This window comes from Semicossyphus pulcher, unplaced genomic scaffold, assembly GCF_022749685.1.
Source record: "Semicossyphus pulcher isolate SPU_LCO1_2020_fin unplaced genomic scaffold, fSemPul1.0.p SCAF_15, whole genome shotgun sequence".
Taxonomy (NCBI): Eukaryota; Metazoa; Chordata; class Actinopteri; order Labriformes; family Labridae; genus Semicossyphus; species Semicossyphus pulcher.
In genome coordinates this window covers 3,449,805-3,474,275 of record NW_027211659.1, presented here as the reverse complement: position 1 = coordinate 3,474,275, position 24,471 = coordinate 3,449,805, and the positions used below count along the sequence as shown (strand labels likewise).

General features: G+C 40.5%; 1 protein-coding gene across 3 annotated transcripts; it reads left to right on the top strand.

Annotated features, from left to right (window-relative positions):
• Nucleotides 1–402: 402 nt before the first annotated feature.
• On the top strand, nt 403–23,364 carry mphosph8 (M-phase phosphoprotein 8). 3 transcript variants are annotated; one of them, XM_069662762.1, is made up of 14 exons: nt 403–633; nt 3,510–3,671; nt 3,957–4,985; nt 5,417–5,513; nt 5,814–6,074; nt 6,253–6,375; nt 7,051–7,139; nt 16,701–16,841; nt 16,951–17,037; nt 17,502–17,656; nt 17,856–18,007; nt 18,159–18,283; nt 18,551–18,634; nt 20,038–23,364. In XM_069662762.1, exons 1-14 carry the CDS (start codon nt 532–534, stop codon nt 20,077–20,079), a joined length of 2,649 nt encoding a protein of 882 aa, XP_069518863.1. In that variant the 5' UTR covers nt 403–531; the 3' UTR covers nt 20,080–23,364. The 3 variants fall into 3 exon arrangements, with proteins under 3 accessions (XP_069518863.1, XP_069518862.1, XP_069518861.1); XM_069662761.1 differs by lacking the exons at nt 16,701–16,841; nt 16,951–17,037; nt 17,502–17,656; ... (2 more) ...; nt 18,551–18,634; nt 20,038–23,364 and adding exons at nt 9,910–12,259; nt 12,696–16,243 and having other exon boundaries at nt 3,960–4,985; XM_069662760.1 differs by lacking the exons at nt 16,701–16,841; nt 16,951–17,037; nt 17,502–17,656; ... (2 more) ...; nt 18,551–18,634; nt 20,038–23,364 and adding exons at nt 9,910–12,259; nt 12,696–16,243.
• The last annotated feature ends 1,107 nt before the right edge of the window (nt 23,365–24,471 follow it).

The window sequence follows — 24,471 nt, the reverse complement described above, 5'->3', positions numbered from 1 at the left end:
TTTTGATTTTCTACATCTGAAATAACGACACAGTAGATGGGCAATAAAATAACAATTTGGGCAATTGTTATTGGTAGAGCACATGCCTCGCAATAAACCATGCAGTCATGATATGACTTAAGGGGGAAGAGGAAAACGTCATTCAAGGCAATGGCAGACAAAAGTTGTTAAAACAATGTATGTGTTGGCTGAATGCCAATATTTAGCATCACGAATTATTTCCTCCTTTTAAGTTAAGTTGTTAATGTTGCTTATTATAAGGCACGAAGTCGTTTTTACACTTACATGCTCCGACAAACCCACACTGATTTAGAGCTAGTACCGTTACCTTAGATTCGGAGGTTAGGGGCAGCAAGTGAACGCAGCATTGTTAGAGCGGGCGGTAGCTCGTCTGTACCCCTCTGAGCTGCAGAGCTAGTGCAGCAACTACAGTCAGGTACGCGAGCGTCCTGCCTCTGTAACCATACAGCCAGCGCGGCCTTTACGAGTGCTGAATCAAAAATAGCTACATTTTAGCACCAACCCGCAGCCATGGCGGCTGAGACCGAGAAGGTAGAGCCTGCGGACAGCGAACAAGATGAAGGAGAAGATGTGTACGAAGTGGAAAGGATCATTGACATGCGGGTGGAAGAGGTAAAGCTAGCTAACTGCTACTTAGCCGCCTGGCTAGCTTTGCAAACATGGCTGGCATTGCTTTCACTCCACTCTCACGACGCATAGCCCACCTACAACTGTGTCCAAACACTTTACGTTAATAAAACACATGTATGCACTCTATTTTAGGTGGATATTGATGCATTTTATTGCTCTTGTGCCTCTTAATCTTATGCGACTTCTGTGCGTTGCTGTGGCTCACTGCTCGTCCAAACATAGCGTCGTTTTTCTATACAACTTCTCCCATGATGTCCGCTCGCCTCTCCCCTGCTGGGGCCAAGGACGGACGCTTTGCAAGCTTGCAAATATTTTCATCAAGGGTGCTCTTGGCCAGTGGCACAGCTAGATTAATAAAATACTAGAGAAAAATGCTAGTGCTCTTCTTTGTAGAACATATTGTATTGCGAGTTTTGCTAACGGTTAAAAACATGCAATTGACGTAATACTCGATGTGAATTCACCAACGGCTGCACGTTACGTTCCCATCGTGGTGTCAACTGACCGTGTTTTTTAACTTTTTGTGAATTATAATGAACTGCAATTGATTATTTTCTCTCACATACACTTAAAATAACGTTGTGTTTTTGTAAGAATAGTAACGTACTTGTAACGTGTGCCTGCTACGTTAAGCTACGAGTATATCTCAGTTGAGTTCTTGACACTGCTCGTTATAACATGCACCATACTAATATTTGACAGCTGTGTACATCCTACCGAGCGATAGTTACTCATGGGCCAATATTTTAAGTGTCTAACTCACTTATTAATTATCTAGAACTTATCAACATGTTATTAAAAACCAGAGTGAAATCAGACTACCTATATGTTTCAGCTCTGTTGATGTGGTTACACAGTTCATTACCATTTCTTTAGGAAAATATGTTTACTTCTAAACTGAGTGACCTGTTTACCAACTCGTGCTTTGTCACAATATGGTGGCACATATTTACACTTACATATTACCTAGCCCTTCACGTGAGCAAGAGCATATGTATAAGTGGGAGTGGGGTGGAGGGTGGTGTATGTTTTTTTCCTTGAGTGCAAGGTCTTTCTACATACTCCACATTCACTGTTTGTTTACATCAATTTAAGCAATCAGATTTTCCCCTGCTTTTATAACACCTGAAAGTTAATTTATAAGATTATAAGAATAAGAAATGTTTATGTTGCATAAGTGTATTCATGCTGGGGAAACATTGTTAATGGGCCATGATTGAGCTCAGCTGGATATCAAAAGGTTTATGAAGTGTGCACATTGATTAGCATGACAAAGACACAGGATTAAGCAGAGAGTTGGTGGGGCGAAAAGGAGAGCTCATTACTCAAAGTTGTGCATTGTTATATCCAACTGATTAAAAATGTTATGTCAGTAGCAACAAATATCTCCAATTGCAGAGCTATGCTAATTGCAACACTAATTGCAAAATTACATTTCTTCTGAAAGGTAGCAAATTTCTTATATAAAGGATAATACCAGTTTCATTTGATTAATATTTTACAGGACAGGATAAACCAATTTGTGCTAAAAGATTAAGAAAGAACCTTAGTGAATGTATGGATTTCCATCACACTATAAAACCACAAAGTTTAGGAATATTACATTTGTGACTGATAAAAAGTTACCCCTTGTAGGGATAATTAACGGACGGCTAGGAGGTGCAAGATGAGGATCACATGATAAAAGAGGCAGTGGAGCCAATACTATCCCTAGTGAGCTATTCACACACCAACATTTGGCATTTGGCTTAACATTGGGCAACTGCTGGCCTTGGATTTTAAAGAGTATCTTGGGAGTTTCACCAAGGTTTGTGCCACCTGTGTGGATAATCTCAGGGAGAGTGAAAAAAGGCAAAGTGAGAAAGTAAGCCCGCTGCAGGAATTTGCAGCAGTTGAAATGGAATGTCTGTTTATGCAATGTTGCAAAAGATAAGGGCAGTGGCACAATGTTAAAAGGCCACATAATAACATAATAACAGTGCACTTACTGTGATTGTAGAAGGTGCACTGAACCAGAACTCTGTATCTGATTATGAAGTACAGGGCAACTGCAGCCATGAAAAAGCATGTCAGTGTAATGAATGGAACAGAATACAAGTATTGGAAAGCATAAGATGGATTTAATCACACTGATAACTGCTCTGATGTGCTGTATCCTCGGGAGACTCTTCAGTTAATATCTGTTTTTTCTTATTTCTGCAGACACATTTACATTTGAGAAGATAGTTTAACTTTTATACCTTTATTCTGGGTCATTTGATGTAAGCCAACGCGTCAGGAATAAGTTACAGCTCTGTAATGAAAATAATGTCCTGACTAAATCCATCCATCAATCCATTATCTGTACTAATCCACCGAAAGGCCGTGTAGGGCTGGAGCTAATCCCAGCTGACATTGGACAAGAGCTAAAAGTAAACAAAAATGACTTAAAATTTTGATTTAATTCAACTGTTGTATTTTGTGGAGGGCAAATGAATGATTAACTTCCCTAGCTTCACAATAATGAATTCTTTAACAGTTTTTCAGCATGTTTCTCTGTAAACTCTGCTTTTAATGCTCAGTCTGGGCTGTCCTGTAATCAAGTTTGCATACCATTTGGAGTTCCTTTGATATATTCTGAGCTGCAAGTGTGAAATTAAGTTTGGTTTTCATATAAAAATACTTTTGCGTGCATGCATCACCTCGGAAACTCTGGACCTGACAGTGAAATATTTTCCTAGCTTGCCCCATTTGTTTGCCACGCAAAAATTCTTACAGTGTGGTCCAGGTCCAGAAGTATGCGTTTCTGCAATGAGCGATTATTTATGTTGCCCTATTTGTAAGTGAGTGTTAACATATTTTCTCTCTCTGTTTTTTAGGGTGAAGTGCTCTACAGAGTGCGGTGGAAAAATTACTGCTCTGACGATGACACTTGGGAGCCGGAGGCCCATTTGGAGGATTGTCGAGAGGTCCTCCTTACTTTTAAGAAGGCCATGGCTGAAGTTAAGGCCAAGAAAGAAGCAGAAGTCAAGAAGACTGTGGTAAGTCTAAATGACAGTCGGGTATAATGATACTGTATTCACCAAAACAATAATTGATGGATTGCAGTGTTGACTCTTACTCATTGTAGCATTCTAGACTGACTAAGCTGTATTATTGCTGCATATTTTTATGCATTCTAGCCACCTGCACATCAGGGGAAAAGTTTGACACCATTGAAAGGACAGTGTTACTAAAGGTTTAAAGTCCACAGGAAGCCTTTAGAAAAAGCAAAAATACAAATATGTTGTTAGAATGTGACATTTCTTATCTTGTTTTCCTGTCAGAAGCTGCTGCCAACAAAGAGCGACGTGTTTGATGCCGACTCAGAGAGTGACAGCGACAAAGATCATCCAAATGTGACACCCATCAAGAAGAAGAAAAAGACAAAGATCCGGGAAGAGGAAGAGGAGCCACTTCCAAAGGAGAAAAAGAAGAAGAAGAAGAAAGACAAACGGAAGGAGGATATCAGGCCGGTACCAGCACCAGAGACAGATGAAGAAGAAGAGAGAGCCCTGACTCCACCCTCTCCTCCCAAGGAGAAAAAGACTGAACCAAAAAAGCGTGTGGTTGACTCTGAGGAGGAGGACAATGAGCCTGTCCCCTCCAAAAAACACAAGAAGGAAAAGGGAAAAGAGGGAGGAAAGCCGAAGAAAGAAAAGGGAGAGGAAGGAAAGAAAAAAAAAGGGAAGAAGGAAAGGAAGATTGAAACATCAGACGATGAGGCAGCTGCACCTCTGGAAGACGACCTGAGCGACAGCCCATCAGAGTCTCAAATTGAGGATAGTGCGTCAACAGATACAGCAGCAAAGTCCTCTGAAAAGGCCCGTTTGGAAGACAAGTCTAAGCAGAAGAAGGGCAAGTGGGAAGTAAAGCTACAGGGCATTAAGGACCTCATTCATGACAAAAAGAGCAAGAAGCCAGACACTACGCTAAAAGAAAGCAGCCTCCAAAAACTAAAGAGCCTCACCTCTAAGAGCAAGGAGGAGGCTGCCCCACACTCAGACTCTAGTGATAGCTCCACCTTACACAGGAAAGCTAAGAGCAAAGGGCAGGAGAGCACGCCCGCGCCGCCTAAAGTCCCGTCTTCCTCCACATCCTCATCGTCCTCCTCATCATCCGTCACAGCAGCTAGCAACACTAAGGGTAAGGAGGAGGAGGTGGCTAAAGAGGAGGTATTGGGACAGAAGGATGCCACAGGCTCCACTAACTTGTTTGAGAAGTTCCTGTTGAACTGCGAGGCCAAGGACCGCGCCCCCCGCAGGCAGCCAGTGCATCAGCCCACCCCAGAAAAGAGCATCAGCAAACCCACAAAGGTACAGCATTAGTGCAATGCATATTTTCTGTTATTTTAATATGCATTTTATTTTTAAATGTGGTACATTACAACTTGCAGAAAGTGTTTATTTGGTTTATCTGGTCGAAACTCACCTGGCTGAGCTATTTGTTGTTGTCAATAATTTACAGTAGAGATTACACAGTATTTAGGATTACTGGTTTTGTGTACACAGACACAGAACTTGGAAACAGTACTGAGCTGATGTAATGAACAATAATCAGAGATGCTGCACTGTTGTCCTCTGTGTGTCAACAAAGAAAACATAATAACATACTTCTTCAACCTAAAACACTTGTAACAATGTAGCTCTTCTGTAAAAGTCCCGGATTGCAATTTCCTGGACAGCTGACTTTTTTTGAGGTGTTAGATACAAGGTGTTAACGTTGTATTTTCTTTCTCTAACAACAGCTAATAGGAAAGATTGAGAAGGTCTCCAAGCCAACCAAAGAGTCTCCAGCTCAGAAACCAGAGCCTGAGAAGACAGAGAAGACCAAGCAATCAGATGGTAACCATGACACACAGACACTGATGTTGTTGATGACCTTTGGACTCTTTGTGCAGAGGCCCGAACATAAGGATGATGTGTCTACAGTTTGATTCATTCCCTTTTTAAAAATATATGTGCTAGCTTTTTGATTGCCAGAAAAAATTAGAATCAAATTATTATTAACTAAAACAGCAGTTAATCCCACCAGGGCCACAAAAATGTGACCCTCTTGATTGACTGTTGAGATGGAGGATAAATCGCACCCGAGTCGCTTTCTGACTCCCAAGAAATTTCACAACTTTTCTGTTCCCACTTCAGCCTCCAGACCCGGCCAGAGTCACGGCTTCAGCCTGGACAGTGACGAGAGAGAAGGAGAGGAATCCACAGCGAGGCCGAGGCCTGGAGAGGAAACCCGGGAGAGGAGAGAGAGGCCAGAGGAGGCGCAGCGGCCAAGCTGGGAGAGGAGATCCTCAGCAGACGACAGGCGGAAGAAGAGAGAGGACAGTGAGCCCAGACTCTTCATGGCATGTGATGACAATCAGGACATGCAGGACCCAGCAGAGGGCGCTGATAAATCTGGTACGTTTCTGATTGGATTTCAGTTTTGTTACTTTACTTGTGAGAATTGTGTTGAAACATACATTACATGATATAAGCTTTTCTGAGAGAATAGGAGGTAGTTTGAATTGCAGTGTGGGAGGTTTTAGCCTGCAAACTAATTAAGTGTCTCTCTCTCTCTCTCCTGTGTGTTGTACAGATAAGGGTCAAGCCACTTTGAGTCTAGGAATGGACCTCAACCTGGATTGGATGACTCTGGACGACTTCCAGAAGCATCTAAACGGGGAAGATGAGATCCTGTCAGGTCCACCGTTATCTCCCAGTGAGTAACTAGATTTACATCTTTACCGCTGCAACTTAGAAGCTTTCAGATAGTTAATTGGATATTTTCTCACTTAGTTAAAATTCTAAAATAATACCAATGTCTACTGGAGTATCATTAACCAAGGCCTCAGAGCAACAACAGTTTTTACTTCCTTACTATTTCCAAAAATGTAACAAAAACATTATCTTCAAAACTGCAACAGCTCTGCCTTCCATTAAAGAAAACTCATGGATAGGAGCTGTGGGTGTTGCCAACATTTGTTTTTCAACTAGAAACTAACTACACAATCGCTCCTAAATTTTGCGCCGCTACAGCTTAACAAGGCTGTGTTATTAATTAAACTATACACTACAACATCTCCAGCCGTAGGCCCTACGCCAGGCTATTTGCAGGCTGCCCTTAATTGTACTATTATTGTGGCAAATGAGTGGTTAAAGCAATAATTTCTGCTTTATATTAAGATTGTTTTAACTCGTAATTTTACAGGTTTTAGGCTTTTGTTCAGATATACTTGATTTGTTCATTATTTAGTTTTGAGTATTTTTATTTATTTTAAAAACTGTTGTTGTTTGACTTTTCTTTGTTCAATAACTTGTATACTACGTTGGATTGTGAGATCTATAATGTCTACCTGCCTTTAAACTAAACCTGGTTCTACCCTGTCCCTGTCAGGTGAGTTGCGGGATGCTGTGAAAAGTGGAGATTACATGGCAGTTAAATTGGCACTTAATTCCAAAGAGGACTACAATCTGGACCAAGAGGTATGTTCCATCCCTATCATTAGATTTTATTTTTGTAAATGTTCTCAAACCTTTTACCTGAGCCATCTTGTTTTTTAGTACCGGCCTCTGACCTTTATATTTAGGCTACTTTTGGTTGACTCTCTTAAGGCTTCTTGATGCCTCAATATCAAAAGCACATTTTACAAGTTTTACTGCTCGCACCTTGGTTGTCCCAGTGTGTATGTGTTGGAGTGTTTGTGCAGTCTGACGATTGTGGTTGACTGGTATAACAAAGTGCTGTGACTGTCATGGAAAAAGATACCCTAACACTTACCCAGTCAGGTCCTCTCATTAAAAATCATTAGCTAACATTGCGTTGAAATTACACATCAATTCACAGAAGGAGGCACAATGTTGTTTGAATATTTCTTCCAGGAAATGTTTGTCCTGTGTGGAGTTACTCACAAGACAAGTTGTTTAAAGCACAATCTTCAAAACTTAAAATAATTCTTGTTGGTATCTGTTAGGACCAATGACTGCATATATAGATGGATGACGTGTCTCCATCTGCAGTCATTGTACGGAATTGATGCCAAAATAGCCCCTGTGTTAGGCGCTGCCGTCTCACAATGGTGACGTCATTTGAAGCCAGAGTCTGCGCAGTAGAGATCGGCAGGTGGAGCCGCCGTAGCCACTTCCGCTAACCAAAACACACACTGAACTTAACGAAAAAAACGGCAAAGACCACGCATGCCAGCATGTTTAGCAGCAGAACAGCTTCTTTATGTTGGTTTGAGGTTAACGTTCACGGATATGGAAAGTTCAATGACTGTAGTGTTAGTGTTAGTTAAGACTCCTCTCCTCTCGCCATTCCTCCTCTCCTCTGCTACTCGGGAACAGAACACTGCAGGAGCCGGATTTGTCAACAGAGCTGTCAATCATCCTTTTTATAGCATCAAATAACAAATTAAAAATAAACTTGTCAGAAAAATGAACACTTGGACATAAATCAGCATGATAAGAACTAGCTATAATGACAGAAACCATGAATTTATTTGATGTGTGTTTTGATTTTATATTTTGACTCATGTCCCATCTGTTAACATGGAGGAGGCGGGCTTTATGACTTACACTGCAGCCAGTCAGCAGGGGGCGCTCAAAACGTTTTGGTTTCACTTTTAGGTAGCTGTCACGTCGTCCATCTTTTTATACAGTCTATGGTTAGGCCACATTAACAAGTGTTTTTGGCAATTTTCCAACTTGGATGTAATCATTAAAATCCCAGAATGATACCAGCAGGAATGGAAAATACCGAACCTTTTAACATTAGGGAAATGGCTTATGGGACAGCATGTAACAGAGGTAACTTCGTCACCTTCAAAGGGCCTTAGTCCTAAACTCATACAGCTGATAGATAAAAAAAAAAGTTTGCATCAAGGAATCTGTCTCTACAAGATCTACATCTACCTCAAGATGTTTTTCACAACTCCAGAGCACCTTCTGCAACAGACCCAGGTAAGAGTGTGGCATCAAATGCTTTAATTTCTGTAAACAAACATAATGTTTGTTAATCCATGTTGTAGTTATTTAAATGTTTTATGACTTAGTCACATGGTTAGATTTCATTTATTGTAAGTTGGTCTTTTATGAAATTAGAACAGCAGTGTGCTAATTAGAGGGGTTTAAAGTTAAATTATACCGTATACAATGTATTGGCATTTAAAGGGCCATGTTGCTTACTTTCAACCTGACCTTCTGTGCTTTTATGTGGGCAGAAAAATGAAATAGCTATATTAATTAACATGTACTTGAACAATAGTAAACAAATATTCATTCTTAACTTAAATGTCATTGTAATGTGTGCACATTAGAGACCATGGTGTCATCTTTTCTTGCAGGGAACAAGCCAGTGGAAGAAGACACTGAACACATGAAGTAATAGGACATGATGAACCTAATGAAGCAGGTACATAATGTAAATGCTTTTAGAACATGTATCATCGTCATAATCATAGCACAATATGTATAACAGGCATGCACCAGTAAATATCATACATTTAGGAACCTATTTTATCTCACCATCAAAAATTTGAAAGCTACATAACATCTAAATTAAAAACTAATTGTTATTTAAATGGCTGAACACCATTAAAGTGTTCCCATTTGTTGCACCTATACCTGGCTTTGTCCTGGACTCGTATATGTTTTAGCCACAATGAAGACATGTTGTGTAAAATTACCACTTTCATAGTTTTTACTTAAAAAACGCTGTGATGCTAAGCCAAAATTTTGTTTTGATTGAAAGCGATGCATGTAGGAATAGTCAGTGCATATTGTTCTCTTCATGTAGCATTTCATCCAACACCTCATGAATACATATACCTGGTTAGACATTCAAAATGTCAAAACGCTGCTTGATCCAATAAAGCCATTAACTGTTCTCGAATGGGTCACATGTGGTTTTTGTACCGGAGATTTGAGAGGTGTCAGGGGTTTTTTGATACCGACGTTGGGCTTTAAAGTGATGTGTGGCCATCACGTTGACTTCTGTTTGAATGAGCCTGGATCAGTGTGGGGCATTGCCAAGGTGCTGATGTGTAAAACAGCAGGAGAAAAGTTTTTGAAAATGGAAAAACTAAAAAATTTTACCTGACCTACCACCACCACTTAACCAAAACTCCAACCAAATTTTGTTTTAGTTTTAATCCCCTCACATTATTTTCCTAATGGGTCTGTCTTTTAAGTTTACTCAAATTATTCATGGCTTCTGATTTGGCAAAGAGTCTTACATATACTTGTTCTTTTACAGGCTTGTACTATTGGTGAGACGAGGTCATTTGAAGCAGAGAGGAGCTTGATTGAAGAGAGAAGTTCAAGTGATGCTCTTAGGTTGACTTCTAACCTTGACAGTGCAAGAAATGAAGAGGGTACTCCAGGAGTAAAAGAGAATATCCCACAAGATTTGGATGGTCCAAAAGAAGGCGAAAAAATGTATAGCTCTTCTTCTAGCACAAACAGTGAGCAAGTGACATTAAGGGATCATGAAAACATCCAAGAAGGTGGGAAGGATGTAACTGAATCCAAAAACACTCAATGTTATTCAGATACCAAGCAGGACGATGAGGAAAAGGAAGACCAGAAGGAAGCACAGGAAGAAAGGATGTCAGAGGACATGAACAGTGGTTTATTAAATAAAATACATTTGAACATTGATCATTTAAATCCAACCAGAACTTCTGGAAGGATACTGACAAGGAGAAGACAACAAAAGGTTGCTGCTAAGGAACAAAGTTCAAACGAGGAAGCAAATGACTCAAGTGATGAGCCTGAGGATGTTGTGGAAGGTCAGTCAGACAGTACGGGTCTGGCTCAGGGCGTAACTAAAACACGGTTACGACGCCGCAGGAAAAAGGTGGAGAAGAACCAGCCAACACGATCCAGTTCAAGGACCTGTAAGAAAGTGCTTGAAACAAAACCAAGCATGGAGGCTGAGGAAAAGAAAGAGCCGTGCAAAAAGCACTTCTGTTTATATTGCAAACAGGCTTTTACCCAACTAGCAAAGCATTTGGAAAGGAAACACGGCGAGGAAACTGATGTTGCTCATGCAATACACTTTCCCAGAGGATCCAAAGTCAGGCAGTCTTTGCTTGACCAAATTCGCAATAAAGGCGATTATGAACATAATTGCCAAGTTCTCAAAAGTGGTGAGGGAGAAATTGTGACGAAGAAACAGGTAAAAAATCCCAGCATATCCGTTCGTGATTACCTACCTTGTCAGCACTGCTTTGCTTTCTATCGCAAAACTGATTTATGGAGACATGAGCGATCATGTAAGGCCAAAAAGGGAGATCAGAAATTATCTGACAGGACAAAAAGAAGCAGTGTCCACAGTGCTGCCTCCCGACTGCTTCCAATGTCAGAGTTCCTAACTGGAGGCTGCGAGGAAATCATCCACATCATGCACCAAGATGACATCTCAAGGCATATCAGAAATGACCCACTTATTTGTAAATATGGCAATGCTTTGTCTGCTAAGTATGACCATGACAAGTCTCAGTTTGCCTATATTGCACAAAAGATGAGGGAACTTGGTAGATTCGTGCTTGCTGTGAATGAGGTGGACAAGAGCATTAAGTTCTTGCATGAAGTATGTCAGCCGTCCAGATTTGAATTAGCTGTTGAAGGAGCCAAGAAAGTTAGTGGTTTTGATCCGAGTTCCAGCAAGTTTAAAACTGTTTCTCTTGTCTCAAAGATTGGCTACTCCTTGAAACGAGCTGCAGAAATAGCTTTCGGGGAAAGTCGCATGACAGAGGACAGTGAGACTGAAAGCGAAGTGAAAAAGTTCATCCAGCTTCTTGATACAAAATGGAGTGGGTGTTTTTCTCGCAAGGCACTTGCATTGTCTCTAAAGCATGAAGTCAAGAAAGAAGTAGACAAATCTACTGTGACAGAAGATTTGATTAAACTCCACAGGTTTATCACAGGGGAAGAAGATGAAGCCAGGAGGGAGCTGAAAGAAAGTCCTAGTTTGTCAACGTGGAAAAAGCTCAGCGAGGCTACTCTAGCAGATGTGTGTCTGTTTAACAGAGGAAGGGTAGGAAATATTGGTCGAATGCTCTTGCAAACTTACACTTGTAGAAAGAGTAGGGACACTTTTGTGCCCTCTGCAGATCAGATAAGAAGAAGCACAAAATTGGAGCTGGACCTTGGAACCAATTTAACCAGGTTGGAGCTAGAAGGCCAGTATGGGAGGAACATGCTTGTTCTGCTTACAGAAAGTATGGTCTCGTCAATAGAATTAATCATTGCAAATCGAGAACAAGCAGGCGTGGCAAAAAATAACCCATACTTGTTTGCACGGACTGAAGGTCCGTCCTTTATTAGAGGATTGGATTGTTTCCGAAGAGCTGCAATGGAATGTGGAGTAAAAAACCCAGAAGCACTCCTGTCCTCATCATTAAGAGAGCAGATTGCCAGCTGCTGGCAGCTAATGAGCCTCAGTGAAAGTGAATTGGATCGAGTGGCCATGCTGGTGGGACGGACCAGTCAGGAATGTTACAGGCTCTCAAAAAATGCTTTGCAGCTGGAGGAAGTAAGCAAACAACTTCTCAAAATGGATCGCACACTGCCATTAAGTCCACCAACCACTGCAAAAGATGGTGAGTACCTTTTTCTTCTTTGGATTGTTTAACCTTAAAGTGCTCTGATTACAAAGGTTAAACAAGAAAAAGAGTGATCTCAAAATGAAGTTAGATTTACCTAAACAATCTCCAATCAATGTTCCCAATCTGGCTTGTACTGAAACTCCCTTTAAGACTTGACAGTTTATTTTGACATTTGAAACAGCATTAGGAATAACATTCTCCACTCATTATCCACTTACTTATTGGTCTGGGAGCTTTTGACAACACCGAGCAGTCTTGCAAACATCAGCTAACAATGAAATCCTGCATTTACCAAGTTAAGGAATTAACTGTCAAGCTCTGAAGTTTACATGTTTTTATAATTTAATATTGAGAGTATAATGCAACCTTAATTGGATAAAGATTATACATTTCTTATGTAATCATGAGTATTTACACTCTATTCTTTCAGGAACTGTACAAAAGCCTCCTTTGAAGAGAAGGCCTTGGAGTGAGAAGGAGCAGACAGCTGTGAAGAGTTACTTGAGTGAATTCATCACAGCGATGAAGGTTCCCGGCAAAAAGGAGTGCAACGCTTGCATAGCTGCTGAACCAGATCTTTGTGGAAGATCTTGGACGGATGTAAAAAACTACGTGCACAACACACTACAGACGATACGGAGGAGAAGTAGATCTGAAGGAAATTTAGATGAGAGTCCAAAAGCAGGTGTCCAAACCCCAAAGACAGATTTGGAAGACACAAACGTTGTCTGTACTTTGACAACAGTCAATCCAGATCACCTGAGGGAAAGTTCAAACTGTTGTATGACAATGGCACCACCAACACACTTGAGAGACTCAACTACAGCATACTCACAAGACATGACTCCTAGTTATGCAACCTTGTGTTCTACTAGCACTAATTTGGTACATTCGAGTCAACAATTGATTTCTAGTTTCACGCCATTGAATGCCACTGATACACAAGTGGTTCCTACATTTACCCCACACAACACTACAAGTGCACTGATGTCTACTGCCTACACATCAGAGAACAACATAATCATGCCGATGTCTTCTTCTTATACCCAGAATGCTACAAGTATGGCGCCCCAATCTGTGTATAGCCCACAGGACACTACAAGTTCACCAATGATTCCTAATTATAGCACCCTTAGTGCTCCAAGTACCTCAATGGTTCCTACATACACGTCATTAAATACTGCAAGTCCACCAATGATCCCTGCGTTCTCAACACTAAATGACAGAAGCAGGCCTATCGTTTCTTCATTCACACCTTTAAACCATCCAAGTACACCAGCTTACCTCACAGACCCATCTAGGGCTCCTGCAACTGCACAAGTTGTCCCAACAATCCATAGACCAGGGGTTCCTGATGGAACACCAGTGGTACAGGACACTACACCCAAGTCCACTGCAGGAAAACGAGTCACTCCAGCTGACAAGCCTCCAAAGAGAAATAAGAGGTTGTGGAGTGAGGAGGAACAGGCCGCTGTGAGGCGTCAGCTTGGAGACTTCTGTAAACTGGTGAAAGTGCCAGGCAAAAAGGATTGTGATGCATGTTTAGCTGCAGAGCCTGCCTTGAACACCAGAACATGGAGGGAAGTCAAATACTTTGTACATAACTCAATTCAGTCAATGAAAAGAAGAGGGCATCCAGTCGCCTCAAAACAAAGTGTAGGACTTGAACCAGAGACTCAAAATCAGAACCCGGAGTGGGATGGTCCTGTTTATCTTTCGCTGTAAATATTTTAACTGGACATGTTTTAAAACAAGTGAACAGTAAGACTTGCGGTATGTGGGGGCTCTGCTTTTACCTCAAATTTTAAGGGGCTCTAGAATTCAGCAGATCATGATTTGTTGTGAAATGTACTGTCTATGAACCTTGGTCTCTGTAGCCATGTGGATCTTGACAGCAATTACAGACGACCCTGCAAATCCTTTAGTCACACTTTGAAAGGTTTCCCAAGTATTCAGAAGTAAGTCGACAGGACTAAGCTATGGATGTGCTGTTGCATGAATATACACTTAACAGGTGGTTCGGAGGATGTTTGTACTGTAGGTTTGCCTGGAAAAAGCAGATTTTAATGTTAAATATGGTTAGAATGCATATACGTATGTAACACAGTTAAATATGTAACACTGTCAGTTTTTCAGATTATCACAGGTTATCTCTAGAGAGTGTTCTAGTTTCGATGTGTGATCATTAAGTAAATGTGAACCTCATTTGCAACTTGCCACTAGTCATTGCCTGTGGCAGGTAGCCACTGTGGCTTCCAAAGCAAATTCACAATTTTGAACACAATATTTGTGAGAGTGTTGACAACAATGGCCGACTTGTTTGGGACTTCCTAGCCACTGCTACATGGGCATTTCAAACCCTGCGATGAGCAAAGGTAGACTTTGCATTTCTAGAGGGATTTCTACTCGTCTTTACTTCAAAACATCGATCTTTCTGCCTGTTCTGTTTTCAGTAGCATTTTTACGAATTTTGATGATAAAGAAATACGAAACCTACTTGCAAATCTTTGCATTGTCCCTGCAACGTGGAAGATGTGCTTTGAGTTGCTTGACCTAATTCCTTAATGCCTGGCCCAAGTGTACTATATTCCTGCTTTAGCCAGTAGCCTATAGTGTAGATGGCGCCTGATTGCCTGCAGCAGTAACGGCATACCTTCCTTGCTGATGTTAGAGAATTAGGAGCTCTGTTTATATACCTCTTACTTAAATATTAGAAATATTTTTGTTTTATAAATGTTACATTATCTTCTCTTCTGTTTGTATTTTCATGTGTGTTAACAAGCTGCTGAAAAGTTTGGTTGTTTTTTGTATCACTATACAGCAACTGTGTAGAATATTTTAGTACTTGTATTTTATGTACTCTAATTTGAGGTTAAAAAAAATACACTGCATTGGTCCCATTTGTATCACTTTATTTTAAGCTTTTATTATCTGAAGGTTTGGGACATTAATATCCAGTTGCCAAGATACAATTGCCTTATTATGTTGAATATTTGCTATATCACATGTTGATTGTGTCAAACACAAACCCTGATTTTGCTTTGAGCTCCTGTGAGCAAACCCACAGTCGAGGATTTTATTTCATTTAAGTTTTTTATATGGTGTTAACAAAAAAAAGTTAAGAGAAGAATTTTGAAATTGCTTTACATTTGTTAAAGAAATGGGCATTGATTGAGAAATTCCTTTTGATGTTAATCAAATTAAGATTGTTCCTAGTTTGATCTCCTTAAACATTTCATTTGAAGCCTAACTTTATACAAACCTGTCAAAGGTTTCTACTGCACTTTGAAAACAGGTTCAACCTGCACCAAACGCAGCAGCTGGCCACAGGTTGTGAGACCGTCGCCCTGGTTTAACAGGGTTGTCACATTTTAGTTTCAGAGATTAGGCGCTTTTACAGTGTTCATTCGGTGCTGGTTATTCAAGTGGGTTTTGAGCCATCTGTTGGTCGAGTCGGTTGATTGTAGAAATCTACAATTTTGTTTTGTTTTTTGTGTGTTCAAATGGATCGAGAAGATTTTGTTATCCTCAGTAGCAGTTGTATTAAGCCTGTGTAGAGAAACCAGTGTTCACCCTTTCATACCAAAGCTATTAGTGTCCATAAATAAAACACTGAGTGTGAGCAGGGTCGCAGACCTGGGTAAGCTAACCCATGCTAACTAATGCACAGAGACAGCAAACATGTTTCCTGTGTCAATGCTTCCTTTTAAGAGGGATATATGTGTTTCAGTATAAACAGTGATTAGGGCTACACCCCAGATAAACTTGTGTTTGGAATATGAATCAGTTTTAGGTCAATGATGGATGATCATTCGTTCACTTCCATTGCTCTTTAGTGTTGCACAGCGACTTTTTTTCTTGTATAGTAAATGGCTTTCTTTCATTGCTGTTGTATAAGCACAGACTGTGTGTGTTACTCTCCATCCTGTTGTAATTATGATGCCTTCAGTTAATGCTTCTTATCAAGTATTGTAAGAAACTTCTGCTTGTACAATAAAATGCTTCTTGGCTTAAAACTTGAAGATTTCAATGTCATGAAGACATCATGGTTTTTTTTCACCTCGTTGAGTTGTAACAGGCTTTTTGTTTTTAGACATTTCCATAGATTATTTGTAACACACAAGTGCTGAAAGAGACTTTGTTGAGTGACTGAGGCTAATGTAAATTGCATTTGTTTTACCTCTGGCCCTATGTCAGCTTAAATTGGCTTCTGCCCCCTGCAACCCTGCAGCAGTGGAGGGGAAAAAATTACACCAGTAACTTCAAACAGTTGTTTCACCTATCACTTTCTCTTAAGGAACTAACTGAAAACTAAGGTTGTAGGGATCCCCCCTCTTCAGCTGTAGGACGAACTGCAAATCATCAGTCCATGTCTTTAGGAGGCTGGTTTGCTGCTTCTACCTTTTACATTGCTTCTCTCTCTGTTTGTCAACAGGACGTCAGTGGGATGTCCCTGAGCATGCTGGCAGCAGCAGGGGGTCAGGACGACATCCTCAGGTTGCTGATAAAGAAGGGCGTGAAGGTGAACGGACGACAGAAGAACGGCACCACAGCCCTGATGCACGCTGCTGAAAAGGTAACCGCCTCTCAGCCAAGATTAGACGGGTGTGTTATAGTTTGCTATGACGACGGGCAAAGGTCATCATTATTTACATTCTCATACCTTTATTTTTCTCCTCTGTAAGAATTTCTTGACAACTGTTGCCATCCTGCTGGAGGCGGGCTCCTATGTCAACGCTCAGACACTAGGTGGAGAGACGGCACTGATGAAGGTAATGCTACAACTAACACCTACACCTGACCTGTGTTTGACCCAGAACAATCATACGAACTCAGGATTGACCATTCGCACCAGGTTAATTTTTCCAAGCAAACTGTAACAGGAATCGTTCACACTGAGGAAGATGATGCTAATTTTCTTGCGTGCTGGGAGTTAGAGGAGAAGTATCCTGCTTTGATGTCTGACTGTTAAATATGGAGCTGTGGCTTAAGGACTGTGAGATAAGGTTAGCCCAAAGATTAGAAATGGGGGGGAAACAGCCAGCCTAACTCTGTGCAAAGATTAAATAAAAATACACCTACGCCCACCTGTAAAACTCAGAAAAGTTTGGGAGATAAATTAGTGGAGAGAAATTTAATTTATCATCAAACTTCTTCGCCCGAGTGTTTTGTTGCTGTAGGATCTTTACAGCGGTCACAGGTTGTGTTGGTAAATGTTTCCTGTCTTTAACTCCAGGCTTGCAAAAGAGGGAACGCTGACGTAGTGCGCCTCCTGCTGGAGTACGGAGCTGACTGCAACATCCTGTCCAAGCACAAGAACACGGCCATGTACTTCGCCAAGCTCAGCAACAACCTGATGGTGTGCGACTTCATCAAGGACCACATCAGCATGTGAGTGCTAACAACAGCTCATTAAACTCTGCTATAGGGGAATGGATGGAGCCTACATATGGATTTGAAAGATGAAAGTGCTTTATTGATGCCAAAGTGTGGTGTTTCTGGAGGGTTGAAAACAGACTCTCTCCCTTTTGGTGTGTTTGCATTCTTGTGCAGTTATTAAGACTGTTCTTTCGGCCAACTTGTCTCTCAGGCTTTCCAGTGTGGCCGAGGACACAATCCGAGCGTACTTTGAGTCTCGTCTCGTGCTGCTGGAGCCCGTCTTCCCTCTTGCCTGCCACAGGCTTTGTGAGGGACCGGACTTCTCCATGGAGTTTGGCTTCAAGTCACAGCCACAACCAGAGGGTAAACATCATCTCGCACGGATTAAGAGATCATGTTGTCATTGATCCAACCAAGTTTCTTACCCATAGGCTATGAACTGATAGAGGATGGACATATTTTATCCATCCATCTTTCTCTGATCCACAAATCCTCTGTTCCGCTTTTTTTGCAGGCTCGGGCATCCTCCTCTTCATCTTCCACGCTAACTTCCTGAATGAAATCGCAGCCAGGCTCTGCGGCCCCTGCAGCGTTCATGCCGTGGTGCTCAACGACAAGTTCCAGCTGCCTATTTTCCTGGTTGGTTCTTTACAAAAATGGCACACAGCGCAGCATCATTTAGCTAAAAGACAGATTTATTATTAATATTAATTATTTGCTTTATCAGCAAAAATAAAAAACATAAATGGGTAAAACAGAAGATACTTTTACTGCAGTAGCTGTTCAGTGTTTGCATTCAGAAATGACCTCTCTATACACTGGCTTTCATTGTTACTGAAGAAGATGACATCAGTGCATGAATGTTTATTTTTCCTAATTTATTCATTTTTGCCTTCAAACATTCAGGATAGTCACTTTATCTACTCCTTCAGTCCGATTCCAGGCATCAACAGACTCTTCATTCGTCTAGCAGAGGCTCCAACAGCCAAGGTAACACACAAACACACACACAATATCAGACATACACATTAATACGACTGCTGCCAATCGGGCCGTCAAACAGTCTGATTGAGACTTCTATAAATATAATAAAATGATCAGCAGGTTTATTGGCACAGTTGTTTGTTAGCGGTGGTAATGTTGCACAAGATCAGAACAGAATTATACAGAGAAGTGTCTGAAGAAGTGAGCAAGGATGGAGTTGCACTCTGACCAACAGGCAACCAGTAGTGTGTTAATCCATCACCTAATGTTTCCCAAGTTCCCTCCTGCTGCCAATTCCTTTGGAAAAATAAACTGATGACAAATTTAATTTATGGCAGTCTGCAGAAGGAGTAAAGTGCATTTGTCTGGGACTATTTTCAGTAAGTAGATTAATACACATTCAGCCACAACAAGTACGTATTTTCTGCAGAAGGTCAGTGTTGGGTGACTGCACACTGCCCAACCCACCAACATTCTAAAGTTGGCAGTTGCTGGTTGCAGTCTTTAGAACGTCCCGACAACTTTGTTGACTACTTTGTCTTACTTATGTTTTTGCTGTATTTTACTTGGACGAAGTGGAGGGCTTGTTATTCACTATTTATCTTGCTATCGCGGTTGGAAAATGCCTGGGACCTTATGTCATGAAGTTTGGGTTTCTCTTCCCACAGCACAATCACGTTCTTCACGTTCCTCTCTCCAGAAGCCATTTTAAAGTTAAATGTGAAACCTAAACTAAAGTGAGTGCTTAACAGACAGATAGTTAATCGACATTAGTAAAAGAAAGTCATGCGTACTGATGTTCCACGCGTGAGTATAGGCTAGTTGTCAAGGGAACGCACTCTCAGAATGTTGCGGTTTGTTGGGAAAAGACGCACACGACTCCATCAAACCCAACTGGACATGTCAAACTTGAACAACTCCTCGACACACACAGACAGTCGGCACACACTGCCCCGACAGTTGGTGTTGGTAGGAGTTGGTCAGCATTTGTCTGGGCAGTGTGCAGCCACCTTATGATTGAGTCAAAATAAACTTGTGTCTACAGTATGTGTTCTTGCTAATATAGGAACGTGACATGCAGTGTGGCCAATTGATGAGTTTTTAATGTTTGTGCTTTTTGGCACAGAGGATTGAGCTGTATGAGGCTTCAGATAAACAGATAAGACTTGATGTTTTCAACAGACTTGTTGACAATAAGAAAAGTAAAGATTATAACCAGCCTTAAACTTTAGAGCCCCAGTTTTCCTGTATTTTTTCAAATCAAAAATGTACCCATACAACAGATTTTCTCTGCAGCAGAGGAAATGATCCCCTACGTGTGACTTGTTTTTGCTGCTGTGTAAAAAAAAAAGCATGTTTTTAGTGTGTTGACTGCATTTCGTTTTTCTCTCATGTTCCTCTTTCTTCAGGTCAAGCTCCTCATCTGTGCGTACAGGGTCCAGCTGCAGTGATGCCCCCTCTGATCTTGTCAAAGGTCACACTCCTGACCAACCTAGCAAATTACACAAATAAACACACCACTGCACAAAAACGTGCATATGCCAGGCCCAGTGTCTTCTGGGAGACACAGTGAAGTGAGATTTAAAAGCCAGCTTCCTCTGATGTTGGAGGAAACTCACTGATGACATCTGAATCCTGTCCAGCAGCTCTGCGTCGATCCACGTATGCAGCACAAATCAGACAATCTTGTGAGGCCGATCAAACCTTGAGTAACCCTCAAGCAGCCCGTCCATTTTTTGGTGATGCCGTCGCTATGCAGGTTCCTGGTAGAAGGAGGCGGTCAGTGACTCCCTCCTCTCCCTCACTGGAGTAACCCTGGAGACGGAAACCTTCTGGGTCGTGCCTTTTCTCCTCGCTTCACCTTCTGTCGGCGTGGACATGACAGACACGTGTGTTTGTAAATCTAGCTTGTGTGTAGAAGTGTTTTGGATGCGTTTGAAGAAGATAGAGGGGATTTTTCATCTCCCGTTTTTTCACTTTTTACCATTTTTCTTGGACCAACCTAACGAGTTTCCTACTCATGTTGTATTCACTAACGTTTTATTTAAAAATATTAACATGCGGCATTTCCCTGAGGATGGTATTCTTATCCTGGTGGAAGTCAGTCAAAAGCCTTTTCTAAAGCTATGATGTGATGTTCATGTCAAGTCTAGCAATTCTCTGATGACAGGTAATGGAAATATTTTTAGCTTAAATTTCTACACGCAGATATTGTTTACCAAAAATCAGAGCCCAGTTTTCTGTCAGTGGTGTAGTTACTTATTTCATATCTCACTCACATTAAGAAATACAGGTTCTAACCGGAATCAACTGTCCTGCAGCACAGACACGTTTCACACCCTGTTGACACTTGGTATACAAGTCGGCAGCAGAAACACGCTGCGCTTCACACCTGTGTCTGTGTCAGTCTGTTATGTTTCCTTTGTTTCTTCTAACGTCATGTCCTTTTGCACAGATATAACACCAGACCGTTTTTTGAAGCGTTGGCGTCATCACCAGAACAACCACCACATCCTGCATTGATGACTCATTTATCCGGTTATGTCCTTGTCGGGAAAGCATCAGGACACTTTACCTTTTGCACTACAAAAGAAAGGCAGGCAGATGTGTCCCTGACTGCGGTTTGAACGATCACATTACCTGGCGGCAGTTGCTTACTTTGCTTATTTTGCGCTGTCCACGTGTGATCTGGTTGCCAAAAACGCAATTTAAAAATCAAGTGTAAACAGGATCATGTGTGCGTCGTTAAATTAGATAACCACAAGTAAATACATCAGATAGAAGTGATTGCAAAGTAAACTGTTGCGTGTTTTAATGAATGAAGAAAAATGTTGTTTTGCCTTCCATGCAAAGAGTTATTGTTTATATTTTCTGGTCTGTAAATATTCACATACTATATATAGATATATACATACAAATATACAGTTATAAAGTGTCATCTGATGAATGCTTTGTTGCTTTTTGTTTTAACACAGGATTAGTTTAAGTTATTTTGTGTGTACAATAAAACGTTTGGTTTGCTTTTACTTGAAAGGGCTAGAGTGTGTTATCTTAGTTGGCCCTCCTGTTCGTAAAGGTTAGGGGCTTTTAATTTGAAAAGCTTTTTAGTCGCTGAGTGATAGCTGCAGAATTTAGACGTTTCTTTAACACGCTGTAAAAAGCCTGACCTAGCCAAACGCTCCCTTTGTTTCTCCTCTGACAATCTGTTTCTGTCCAGATTTTAAAGCTGTGGATGAGATTATATTAAGAGTCCTTCTTGTAAGACATGAAGCCAAATGTGAGAACACGCCTAGATTTTTGATTGTATGATTTTATTAACTGTGACATGGTGACATGTTTCTGCGGCGTTAGATATTCCTGTCAGAAACTCCAAGTTGTTGCCGGCCTCTCGATGCTGCCTTAATACCCACAGTTTTCACTTTTTCTTTCAGTCCTGACAAAGTTTAAAGTGGAGGAGGAAAATACCCAGTTGTACAATTTTTGACGCTTAAAGCAACAGTACGATCAACAGCTTGACGGCGATTTGGAGACCTGTAATCACTGCTGTTTGCATGAAAATGTAAAAGGCTTCAAAGGTTTGTTCTGCGTGCATTCTTGAGCAAAAACTTTTTAAACATATTTTTTTGTTATTTTATCCCAATATGGAGTTACTTACCTCTTATTTACCTGTCATAGATATAAAACTCAGTTTAGTCTTGAAAGGCATAAAGATGCTCCAGAAGTCTGAACAAAGACCTTCCTTCATGCTGACACTCCTACAAGACCAACTATTTTTTGCTTTTTTCCAACACATTTCATTTTCAGTGTTTGGTTGAATGTTTAGTAGCAGGGGAATTAAATTAAAATAAAGCCAAGGCAACATCAGCCATTAATTGGCTTTAAACAGATTTTCATCTTCTCCGTACACTGTCAGATTAAGGAATCAAATGTTTTGGTTTCAGATTTTGGAGACTATTAAATCCCACTAGCTTTAAAGTGAAGTGATGCCTGTGATTGTGATCAGACATAAACAATCAGATTTAAAACAGATGGGGAAGATTACAAGTTATAGGATTAGTCTTTAAAATATAATGATATAAACTTATAAGTCTGGACTTTGGCAGTGGAAGGGCTGTTTTATGAATTTCCTATTTATTGCCAAATGGTATTAAATCAACAGCAGATTTTTATGTACACTTACAGGGCAGGTTACATTCCTTTGTTGTCGTTAAAACTGACTGTTCATACCAATCTAGACTTTAACTCCGCCTCTGTTGTGCTCAGTTCTCCTTTATTGACCTTTTTGACGGAAAGTTTAAAGGTTCTGTTAATTGATTTTCACAGCATCAGTGGCTGCATGGAAGGAAAAACATTAACGAAGATATCTGAGATTTTCAGGCTTGTGTTCAAAATTGGTTGGTTTTTATTGGAGATAAGTCTCACTGTGTACAAACAGCAGACTATTCCTTTAAGAGCAGCGTGAACAGGCTGTTGTTTGAGACTCTTCTCTCTGTTTGCTGATAGTTTTATCCCCTGTGTCCTTTGGCTGCAGATACTACAGCTCTTCTGTCTTAGCTTCAGACTCTCCCATACACACTTGTACGTTTCGATATATTTACCTGAGTGTTTCTGCAGGTAAACCCTCTGTGTGAGAAAAGTGTGAGCCTTATGTTGTTTGAATAGATGCTGCAGTCAGTCACTGCTGAGCCTGAGGCTGTGTTTCTGTCCTGAATAAAACTTGTACATATGTATTTCCACTCATTTCTCTGAGTGTATTCATTCATCATTTTTTTGCCTGGAGTACTTGTAGATCATGTGATATGACTTAAAGCTCCTGATCGCTTACTAAATGGACCTTGCAGTGTCTTTTTCTTTGCTAAAGACTAAATGTTTCTGATTCTTTTTGTTTGCTGAACTATTAGTTTCCAAAATCAACTGTCAAGATGATTTTAATGGTTATAAAATCAAAAACATGGATGAGAAGTCCTTGGAGAGCTCAGCTTCTCAATTTTAACATCAGAAAATCAACATTTCCATCTACTGATGAAAGCCACGTGATATTGTTCATAAGAAAGAAGTTACTAAACGGTTTGGTGTAGCTACTAGAAAAGGAGAAAAACTCTGTGGTTGATGAACTCATAAAAACCCTCTCAAGGCTTTTAAACACACCTCAGTCTTTCCTCCCTGGAAAACAGAAACCAGATGAACTCAGCTCAAACAAACACGGTGCAAAACACGAAATGTCTCGTGAATAAAAAAGAGGAATGATGATGAACGATGGGTAAGTTTTATCAGCAATATGTACATAAAAGTCTATAATATATGCAGGGTTTGGCACAGTATCAGCCATTTACATACAGTTGGTTATCTATAAATCAATAAAGATGTGTTAAATCCTGTTAATTGATTATATATTTTGTATGTACACTACATAATGCTAAGTAAACCTTTCATGAGGACTACTTCAAAGCCTGTGAAAACAGTTGAATGATGTCTTCAAAGAAAGGACTTTTATCACAGTGTAGTAATACTCTGTTACCAGTAAAAGTCCTGCTTTCAAAACCTTACTTACACATAAATAATGAAAATATACTAAAAGTACCAGAATAGAAGCTTTAATTCTGAAGAAAATGGTCCTTTTAAAACAATATCTAATGTTTATTATGACCTGAGTAAATTGCAGCTAATATTTCCTTATTTCAACCATATACTGAAAGCCTGATGTGCATTCACATGGCTATTACAAAAGATGATGTCACAAAGAATTATGGGAAATGTAGGATCCAGTGTTTTGAGAGTTTGACTCATTCAGAAGTCAGAAATCTTTAGGCTCTGGTGTTGGATTTTGTTCAGTCTTTCATTAA

What these genes read in the sequence shown, in the direction of transcription:
- mphosph8 (XM_069662760.1), top strand. Translation starts at nt 532, where the DNA reads ATGGCGGCTGAGACCGAGAAGGTAGAGCCTGCGGACAGCGAACAAGAT. An exon ending in GAAGACCAAGCAATCAGATG is followed by an intron (nt 5,514 to 5,813) that starts GTAACCATGACA and finishes TTCCCACTTCAG; the next exon opens with CCTCCAGACCCGGCCAGAGT. An exon ending in AGGTCCACCGTTATCTCCCA is followed by an intron (nt 6,376 to 7,050) that starts GTGAGTAACTAG and finishes TGTCCCTGTCAG; the next exon opens with GTGAGTTGCGGGATGCTGTG.